We start from the raw sequence: 11,321 nt of genomic DNA on the forward strand, positions 1-11,321 counted from the left end.
CCCAGCCACATACTTAACAACTCCATAACCAGAACCATCTTTAGAACTAGAAATGGAAGAGTCATACTCCATAAACGGAGACGTCAGCGCTATGGGTTTCTTAGATTTCCTCTTGTCAACAAGAGGAGTTTCTTCAACGGGAATTGGGTCATCTTCAAGTTCAATGTTAGAATCAACATTGAGACCTGTTGCACCCATCTAATATATTTTTTCCACAAAAATGAAAGAAAATAGACAGTGTTAAACACAAAAAGTATGAAGAAACTAAAAAACAACCAAAAAAAAAAATATACCTCAAAACAAACAAGACGACGATCCGTAACCTCAACATTTTCGAAGCGAAATCGTTTACAAGGATCACCACCAATTCCATACGAAGACATACCGTTTATATATGGTATTAAAAAGGAATTAGAGCATGGTTAAAAAATAACACCCTTTACACAACCAAAAAACAACACAAAAGCAAAATTACCATAATCTCAACTTGCTTTTACACGGATGAACAGTAGCCTCAACATCTATTTGAGTAGGGCCGTCATTGAAATCAACGAAATTCTTGATACAAAAAATAAAGGAAAAAGAAAATGGAAAAAAAGTGAAGTTTTTTGTGAAAGACTTCATCAACTAAAAAAAAACTACATAACAACTTAAAAACAAAATAAAAACAACAAGTAAAATAAGAAGACCAACAATAAATTGCGAACAACATAATCTACAAACACAGCCATATAAATAACATAATAAATACAAATAAATAGTCTGAAAAATAGTTGCAAATTTACGAAAAATAAAACATAACAAGAGACATAACAATAACATAGAATTACAAGAGCACTACCTAAAACGGACTTACAACAAAATAAACCACACAAAGTAACTAAAACCTAGTTACATTGTCTACTTATCTACCTTCTCCTCACTATCAGTGGATTCATCATCACTGCCATTATCATTTTTTTCTTTTGAGTCAGAATCTTCATCGGCTTGACCATCCTTCTCTTCACCTTCACTACCCTCCCCTTCTTCATCACCCATAACATTCTCTTCTTCATTTTCATCAGTTTCTTCAGATTCATTTAAATCAAAATCTGCTTCATCACCACCTCCATCATCATCATTGGAAGAGTCACTGACTTTTTCCTATATTGAAATTACAAATTAAATTAGTATAAAACAACTTAAAAAAAACCGAAAAACAACTATTGAAAAACTAAAATACCTTGGCATATGAATCGGCAAAAACAGTAGAAAGCGTATGCATTGAAGCCATACGAGCACCAAAAGAAACAAAGCGTGCGGACACAAACTCTTTCAACTCAACCAAATCGAGATGAAATCTTCTGTTGGGAAGTATGCAACGAATCGATCTTGACCTCCAACCCATGAAATTTCTCAGAAAAGGCATCAAGCTTGACAGAAATGTCACTCTGAGCAACAGTTGGCTCTTCGGGAAGAGGAAGACTCTTGTAAGAGTTGTAGTCGGCGTCGAACTTGAAACTGCTCAGTTTCAAAGCTTTGAACTCACCAGCCGTGGGCCTCATATTTGAAAGTTGCAGCTGATCAAAAAACACCAAAATTAAAATTTCAATTATGAAGATTATTAATAATGAAAAACAACACAAAAACAACTACTGAAAAACCAAATTACAACAAACAGATATACCTTATCTTTGGAAACATCAAAGATAGTAGTCTTCAAAACTTTGAAAGTAGGTTGACTATTGCATGTCCACTGAGTGATCCTTGGAATACGAGAGCTTTCCTTTTGGCAGTACTTACCTTTCATGTACTTACAACACTCGTAGAACCAAACTTGAAGAACATGAGGACAACCAATCAAAGTGTAAAAAACACTCGGCCTCTTTCCCGAACTCCTTGCCTTCCTAACACCCTCAACCCAACTATCAAGCTTACCCTTCAATGAGGAAATAGTCAATTCAAAAGAACTCCGGCCCCAAGCAAATTCATTGTACCTCCCACTATCTACAACATCTAAAATAGACTTGGGTACATTTTTATGCTTAGTGCCACTAAGCAAGAACCACTCCACGAAATACAAAACTGCCAACTTCAGAGCATCCTCATCAGAATCACCCCACCTCTTGGTGGTAAAACATTCCCTAACAGATTCCTTAGTGATAGAGGACGAAGTTGGCCAATATCTTTCACAAAGACTATTAACCTCTTGCTTAAAATCTAAGACACTACAGTCACCTTCACAGTCTAACCCAGTAATCAATGCAAATTCCTCAATGCTAAACCTAAGCCTAACACCGTGTATCATTACCCACAACTCAGCATCATTAGGTTGCTGAACCTCCCGGAGCAACAACCCATGAAACACTTGGGGTTGAACTTTAAAACCGGGAAGGTTAAGGAAATGACCAAAACAGGTTTTTGAAAACATTTCAAGCTGTACATCTGAAAGACAAGACTTAATGTTCTCTATCACCTGGAAAGTAGCAGTGGAAAAGGCTTTCGCAATGAATAGATTCTTCTGGTCATAAATATAATCCCATTCCTGTATCAATATAAACAAAATAAATCAGGACAAAAACAAAAAAAACTAAAAAAAAAACAGAAAACAAATAATAAAAATATTTTTTTTTTTTAAAAAAGGACACCTTAGGGGGATTTTTCTTTGGTAGGTCAAATCCTTCAACCTTCACTGAGGTCCTAGCATGGACCTGCAAAAAAAAAAGAAATACAAAAGCAACAAATCTTAGATACAATAACAATGAATATATAAAAATGTAGTAACCAAATTACAGCCAATAAAAAACCTAAAAACAACGTTTATGAAACCCTTACAGTATGATAAATGTAAGAGATAAACAACTTTAAAAAAAATACAGTAACAACACTGTCACAACTTAAAAAAAAAACAACTAAAATATTAACAACACTGTACAAGCTCGTTGTTATGAAATTTCAAAAATGGTAGTCGATAATAGTAGTGTGACAAACAACCGAGAAAAAACTGACAATAAACATATACAAAACTACAGAATAAACAACCTTTGAAAGATCTTGTTGCAATTGAAATTAGTACAATGCTTCTCAATACCAATAGTGTGTAAAACAACCGAAAACAAATTCACAATAAACATATAACCAACCAATGGGGAAAAGCAATTCAAAATCGTAACAAAATACGAATTGAACTGGGCAATTTTTCAACAACCAAACAACAACTGAATAAAAACAACAAAACAACATCAACCACAATACATGACAGAAATACATAAAGAACACCAAAAAAACATAAAAACATCCTAATAAACACCTAAACCAGTGACCTAAAAAGCTCATGTAAAAATTAACACAATAAAATGAAACCAAGCAAATTTAAATTACCTTTGATTCAACTTTGGGCTTTTGGTCCTCACCATGCACTTCATCCTCAAAATCAGAATCTGAGGAAACCTAGAACAAAAAATGGGGAAAACTTTAAATCATCAAATGTAACACCACAAATAAAACAACCAGAAAAAAACTAAAGAAAAATTTAAAAACAACAAAGAGAAACTTACATCGCGTGCAGACTTGGAAATTTTTGCTCTCTTAGTCTTAGGAGCATCGGCTTTAACAGGAGGGGCTCTTTTCTTAGTGCCCGATGTCTCTGGAACATCAGCCACTAAATTTTTAGCCATTTTTTTTAACCCCATCTTAGGTTCGACTTTGGAAGTAACAGTTGGAGCCTTCTTCGATTTTTTAGAAACTTTCTTCGCCGGAGATGGTGATTTCGAACCACTTCTAGTGGTTGCCATTTATATAGAGAAAATATAGTGGAGGATGACAATGTAGGTTGAGGAAAACGTGGGTGAGGGCTTGGAGAAGGTGATCGTGGGAAGAAGAAATTGGTTAGGGCTTGATAATGGTGATCGTGGGAAGCTCGGTTTGAAGAGTGGAAGAATCAGATAAATGAAAAATTCAAAAAAAAAAATAATAAGAAAGGAGTTATGAGGTGGCGTGCGTGTACGTGTGTAAGGAAGAAGGGAAAAGGTAAAATTGTAATTATTAAACTTTTTGAAAAGTAAAATTGAAAAATGTAAAAGTTAAAAAAATTTAAAAAACCGTGTATGGATAAAAATGTAAAAAAGGTGTCAATTTTGACATGAGGTGTAAAAATCTCAATTGTAAATACTCAATAATGTTTTTCTTTGAAAATTTGTGTTGAATTTGGAAGTACTGTAGACTTACTTGCACGCAAATGGTTTGGAGTTTATAAAAAATTAAGCTTTATGGCAGAACGTACACCAAATTTATTTTGTTTCTGATAATTACATATCTTTATGTTATTTCAGTAAAAGTTTAATTATTAGAAACTCCATCCTTATTAACTAAGTCACTATATTTTTAGTTTTTTTCAAAATGTTTTAGATTCATTGTTTCTTAATATATGGTTCACTCATAGTCTAATCTTACTATGGAGTATATATGGATTACCATCTGATTATATCTAAAATAAATGTACTCTTAAGTCTTAGCCCAAAATAATATAAATGTAAATTAAAAAAAAAAAAAAAAGCAAAAAGAAAACAAAAAGAAGACAACATCAGCTTGTATTAAAATCAAAAAGATGCTTGAATTGGATCTAAACTCGACAGAAGGGGTACCTGTCCAAATGCCTAAATTTACATTGTTTTCAATTGTTATTTATTAACATATGCCAGTTTTTAGTGTTTGATAACAAGGCTGTGTGTTTCAAAAAAAAAAAAGATAACAAGGCTGTGTGAATAATTGATTTATTTTTTAAAGTGTACAACTTTCTTTGTTTTATAGTTAAAGATTTTGATAAGTTTGTTTGAAGTATGAGTGGTCTTGTCTTGTTTTGTGTTCTTTTCCAAATTCTAAACATTAAATTTGAGTTACTTATACTTATATGTTTGTTTTGTGTGTGTTTAGATTATTATGAATTTGTATGTAAATGAAAAACATGTAAAGCAAGCATGAAAGGTGCAAAGAAGAATTTGAAGAGGAATATAATGCAAGTATTGTCCCTCGGACTCCGATCCAATCCAACAATTTCCCGATATTTCCAATGATCAACCATGTTGTCCCGCTACTAATAAAATTCTAAACCATATAAAAACGTGACTCTCTAATGGCCCAACGTCGCGTTCCACTGCCACTAGGCACAAAATACGGTAAACAAGAAATACACATATATCATAAATAGCATAATCTGAATTCATATAAATCTCCACAAATGCGTAAAGTATGATTTATAACTCAATCTCATAATTAAACTCTAATTATTTCATGATCTACTATATTAAAGTTAGGCAGTCTTTACATTGTTAGCGTTGTTAGCTCTAGCTCAATATATATAAAGCTTGTAATCTTTCATTCAAATAGATAAGAAAGAATTCTTTCGATTCTCTCTCATTCAAAACGAGGTGATACTTTGGGGAGTTTCAAATGAAGCCCTCCCTACAAGGAGTAGGTTGCATTTTTCTATCCATTGGAGGTAGTTAGGCAAAAAGTTCAAAGTCTTTCATGGATTTTGTTAAGTCTGAAGAATATTCTAGGTGAAATATTGAGCCCATGAGACATAAGGAATGGATGGTTGGTGAACTCTAGCCATCGTTGATGGTGCTTTTTACATATGCTACATGGAAGAATGGAGAAAGCAGGTTCAGCCATGGAAGCTGAATTAAGAGCAATTTTCCTTACAGTCCAATGGGTATAGCAGAAGTACAACTAGTTTGACAATTATTTTTTTTATGCTCAAGTGGTGGACTGGTGGAAGCTCTTTCCAAAAACATTTGGCAGCTTGTTTAAAATCTTTTTTTTTTTTTTTTCAATTCTAAACTTTATAAGATCTTTTGATTGCTTTATATTTATAGTGCTAAAGGATTCTAGTCAAAATGTATTGCCAAATGTGAATAAAATAATATTTATGTTTCTTTCTATATTAATTAGAAATGGAATGTTTTTATTTCAAAATATAAATTTGTGTTATTTAGTTGCACATTGGTTAGAAATAGAAATTTTCTAGTAGAAAACTATATAAATATAGTTCATAGTAGGATTAGGAAAGCATACTAATACACAACACATATACAGATTCTCAACTCTCTTTAAGTCGAGTGTCTCTAATCTTGAGTTTGTCTCTAGAATCTTCATCTTCTCTTTGTCTCTTATTATATTTGATTACAAAACTAACCTTCTCTTGACGATATTTATTACAATTCTCATCATCTTTATATTTTATTAATTTGTTTATGAGAAAAAATAATTTATTAACAAAAACTAATCTAGAAACAAGAAACTTCTCACTAAAACTAAAACTAAAGTGATCACCAATACCATATAGCAGTACGGTATATATATATATATATGTATATATATATAAAAGAAGAGTTCTCTGCTCACTAAACTAAAGACTATCAGTACGGTTTCATAAAAAAAAAAAAAAAAAATTATCAGTACGGTATATATATGGGCTTCGTCTTCGACTTTCTTCCGATCATAAGCTTCGTCTTTCTTCTTCCGATCATAATCTTCATTTTCATTGAAAAGTATAACAACCATTTTATTTACTTGAAAGAAAGAGGAATTGTAAATACTCAATAATGTTTTTCTTTGAAAATTTGTGTTGAATTTGGAAGTACTGTAGACTTACTTGCACGCAAATGGTTTGGAGTTTATAAAAAATTAAGCTTTATGGCAGAACGTACACCAAATTTATTTTGTTTATGATAATTACATATCTTTATGTTATTTCAGTACAAGTTTAATTATTAGAAACTCCATCCTTATTAACTAAGTCACTATATTTTTAGTTTTTTTCAAAATGTTTTAGATTCATTGTTTCTTAATATATGGTTCACTCATAGTCTAATCTTACTATGGAGTATATATGGACTACCATCTGATTATATCTAAAATAAATGTACTCTTAAGTCTTAGCCCAAAATTATATAAATGTAAATTAAAAAAAAAAAAAAAAAAAAAAAGCAAAAAGAAAACAAAAAGAAGACAACATCAGCTTGTATTAAAATCAAAAAGATGCTTGAATTGGATCTAAACTCGACAGAAGGGGTACCTGTCCAAATGCCTAAATTTACATTGTTTTCAATTGTTATTTATTAACATATGCCAGTTTTTAGTGTTTGATAACAAGGCTGTGTGTTTCAAAAACAAAAAGATAACAAGGCTGTGTGAATAATTGATTTATTTTTTAAAGTGTACAACTTTCTTTGTTTTATAGTTAAAGATTTTGATAAGTTTGTTTGAAGTATGAGTGGTCTTGTCTTGTTTTGTGTTCTTTTCCAAATTCTAAACATTAAATTTGAGTTACTTATACTTATATGTTTGTTTTGTGTGTGTTTAGATTATTATGAATTTGTATGTAAATGAAAAAGAAATTTTTTCTATTATAAACTAAAAATGTAATAAATTTACATTTATGACCCTAAAAAAGGAAATAAACAAAAATAGAAACTATAAAGTTGTTAATTACAAAAATGTCGGCCAAGCAAAACGGAAACACCATCTTCTTCGTGACCCAGCCGCAAGCTTCTTCGTGACCCAGCGATCCAACCCCAACAACCCAATCTCAACCATCTTTCTTCCAAAACCAGCAAAATCAAAATCTAAAAAAATGTAGAACTCCTAGGAAACAAGCTGAATCCCGAAAATCCAAAATCAAAAACGAAAAGGAAAAAAAAAAAAAAACCAGGAAACCTCCATTGATGTACAAAAAAAACTCAAAAACAACAATCATTGAACAAAGAAATCGCGATCAGAGGAGAAGAACCGAGTAGAAGGAGAGCTGGAAATCAAAGAAACTCACCCATGATTGAATCAGAAGGAGAATTGAAGGTAAACAAATTTTTTCATGAACGTGAAAACATCTTTTAGTGTAGATGAATAGAAATTTGATATTAATTGATGAAAACCGGATTAAATTGAAATAATAATGAAATATTGATGAAGCTGAGAAAAAAACAACAACGGTTTGCATGAAAATAAACATTAACGCATATAAATAGTTGCTACAGTGTTTTATTCTGAAAACTGTTGTTTACAAGTTGTTTTACAGTGGAATAATAGTTGTTTGGGATCTACAAACTACAAAATATGAATCTATTGTTATTAATTACTGATTGCTTTTAAAATAGTTGTTTGATAGTTGATTTAACCTATATAAATAGTCGCCCAGATGAAAGTGTTAGATGCATAAGTTATTGCTGGAAAGAGTTGTTTATTGGTTGTTTTGACAGATTAAAATAGTTGTTTGCAACTACAAAAACTGAACCAAGTAAATAATTTACATTATTTCAGGAAACGGAACCATTACAAATATTGGTGCAGAGCAATGGGCATTGGGATGACCACAAAAACTATGTTGATTATGAATCAAGTGGAGAATTAATTTCGACCAAGTGCACTTTTGAGGAACTAATGAGAATAATGATGGAAGAACTCCAATGCAACCATGAATCAACACAACTACAACTGAAATATCAGGCCGAAGGAAGGAGGCCAACCACTACAAATCAAGGATGACAAAAGTCTGTTGTTCTACATAAAGCTATTAACGAAGGAGGTTGATTTCACAAGGTACCCATTGTGTGTGAACAAAACCAGTAACACGGCACCACCTAACCAAACAATGGTGTGGAACAATATGATCATGGAATCGTATGAGAACAACGCAGCACAGGAAGACTTGCAGCAACCTGGAAACAACACGGCAACAACTTCCAAGCAACAACTATCTGCGCAGACGATGGGATCTGGTGAAGTTGATACATTTTTCCTAGAAACAGTAACAGTGTCATCAGAATGAACCATACAACAACCAGAAAACAACAGAGAAAAAACTACAGCAGTAGATGAAGATTTCGACTTCACCGACTATGCAAAGCTTGTGGCAGCAGAAATGGTACAAAGAACTAGAAAACAACCGGGAAGAAGAAGAGGAAGTGGACAACAGAAATGATGATCATCAATGACAAACGACATGAAACAATAGAGAAGGGGCAAATTTACAAGGACAAAGAAACATTGATAAGTACACTATGCTACTTTGCAATCAAGAAGACATTTCAATACAAAGTAGTGAAATCTTGCACAAAAGAATACAACATAGTGTGTTTGGACACAAACTGCAAATGGAGTTTAAAGGCTACAAAAAATGGAAACACAGAAACATTCATAATAAGGAGCTACGAAGAAGAACACACATGTGCAGTTACAATAAGATTTGGAGATCAACGACAAGCTACATCAAAGTTGATAGCAGATTTTGTAAAACCAAAATTCTTGAACCTGAAAACAAAGTGCAGCCCTGCAGACATAAAGACAGAAATGAAAGACAAATACGGAATAAAGATGAATTACATGAAAGCATGGCGTAGTAAAGAGCGAGCACAAACCCAGCTACATGGAAATGCTAAAGAGTCGTACAATCTCTTGCCAAGATACCTGTACATGCTACAGAAAACAAATCCAGGTAAAAAAAATTTAAAAATTTTACTTTGAAAATATTTGTGAAAAAACAGTTGTTTTTGCGTTGTTATTTAGTTGCGTACATGTTGTTTGACAAAATCCTGTTTGATTAAAATTCAGGAACATTAATAGACATAGAGAAAGATGATGATGACAGTTTCAAATATACATTTGTTGCATTGAATGCTGCTATAAAAGGTTGGCCAAACTGCAAACCAATCATCGTGGTAGACGGTACATTCCTAAAGGCCGCGTATGGAGGCACGTTGCTCACTGCCAACACACAAGATGCAGAATCGAAAATTTTTCCACTAGCATACTGCATAGTTGATTCTGAGAACGATAAATCGTGGGAGTGGTTCTTAAAAAAAATAAAAGAAGCATTCGGGGTTCGAGAATGTCAATGCCTAATATCAGACAGACATGAAAGCATCATCAAAGCAACTAGGAAAGTGTTCCCTGAAATAACACATGGCTACTGCATCTTCCACCTCTTGTCGAACCTCAAAACAAAATTCAAAAAAAATGCAAAGCATTTCAGAGTGCCATTCTTTGCAGCTGCAAAAGCTTACACAGAAATGGAGTTTGAATTCCATATGAGGGAGCTAGACAACTTGGATAAGCGCATAAGACCGTACCTGGAAAAAATTGGCCATGAAAAATGGTCAAGGTATCATTCAGAAAACAACAGGTGAAAACTAATAAGAAGGATAAAATTAATGATATATTCAGATATTTAAAGCGTTGTATTTGCGTTGTTTTTGCGTTGCGTTTAAGTTTTTTTTTCAAAAGTAGAACTATGATAGAAACTGTCCAAATTACAGGTACTCTACCATGACATCAAACATAGCTGAGGCACTGAACTCAGCAAATTTAGCAGCAAGGGAAACACCAGTGACAACATTAATGGAGTGCTTGAGGGCACAAATGCAAGAGTGGACATACAATAATAGAAAGGAGGCACAAAAATGCACAACAAGGCTGACACCATCATCTGAGAAAAAACTCATAGGGAACTATGTACAGTCATTGCGACTAACAGTAAGTTGAGATTATCGTTCGCATAAAGTAAAATGAAAACAGTTGTTTTTGCATAGTTTTTTGGTTGTTTTAAAGTTGGTTTAAAACATGCAGGTGAAACCAGCAAACCAAAACCTGTTTGAGGTGATAGATGAAGACAGAACAAGAATAGTAAACTTGAAGGAGAAGACGTGCACATGCAATAGATTTCAAAAAGATGAAATGCCATGTAACCATGCAGTCGCCGTCATGAAGGACTTGAACATAAACACATACAACTACTGTGCACAATACTACACATCAAAAGCATGGCTGCAAACATATGAAGAAACAGTATACCCAGTTGGAAACGTAAGAGAATGGGAACTTCCAGAATTTTTTGAAGACATCATAGTGTTGCCTCCAAAGGAGAGAATCAAGTCTGGAAGGCCGAGGAAAAGAAGAATGGCAGCAGCTTGGGAAACAAAGAAACAAAACAAGTGTGGCAAGTGTGGACAAAAGGGACATAACATAAAGACCTGCAGAAGAATTACAGCATAGAAGTGGAAACAACTACACATCAACCAAAAAACAACTATATTAAAACATTTAGAAAACACATACTGCATATTACGATTGGTTGTTACATATATTTTTTTATTGTGATTTTTTATGTGGAGAGATATTGATAATAGGGAATTGGTATTATTATCATTAATATACAAAAGAACATCAAATATTATAGTTAAATAATTAAATGAGTGGAAGAAGGTTGAAATTAATAAGAAGGAAAAAAAACTACATAAAGTGATTAAAATGCAATTTAGTTGTTTGTGAGATGGTTGTAATAAGGT

The 11,321-nt window shown here is 32.8% G+C and overlaps 2 protein-coding genes across 2 annotated transcripts; one reads left to right on the forward strand and one right to left on the reverse strand.

Moving 5' to 3' along the window:
• Positions 1-1,319: 1,319 nt before the first annotated feature.
• LOC115712064 (uncharacterized) lies at positions 1,320-4,083 on the reverse strand. The gene is made up of 4 exons (XM_030640282.2): positions 3,537-4,083; positions 3,361-3,429; positions 1,667-2,690; positions 1,320-1,559 (listed from the first exon to the last, which is right to left on the reverse strand). The coding sequence occupies exons 3-4, from the start codon at positions 2,408-2,410 to the stop codon at positions 1,320-1,322; spliced, it is 984 nt and encodes a 327-aa protein (XP_030496142.2). The 5' UTR covers positions 2,411-2,690; positions 3,361-3,429; positions 3,537-4,083.
• Positions 4,084-8,955: 4,872 nt separating this feature from the next.
• On the forward strand, positions 8,956-11,245 carry LOC115713398 (uncharacterized). Its single transcript, XM_061113331.1, has 4 exons — positions 8,956-9,472; positions 9,589-10,159; positions 10,293-10,509; positions 10,603-11,245. The coding sequence occupies exons 1-4, from the start codon at positions 8,956-8,958 to the stop codon at positions 11,026-11,028; spliced, it is 1,731 nt and encodes a 576-aa protein (XP_060969314.1). The 3' UTR covers positions 11,029-11,245.
• Positions 11,246-11,321: the final 76 nt, after the last annotated feature.

This window comes from Cannabis sativa, chromosome 4 (assembly GCF_029168945.1).
Source record: "Cannabis sativa cultivar Pink pepper isolate KNU-18-1 chromosome 4, ASM2916894v1, whole genome shotgun sequence".
Lineage (NCBI taxonomy): Eukaryota > Viridiplantae > Streptophyta > Magnoliopsida > Rosales > Cannabaceae > Cannabis > Cannabis sativa.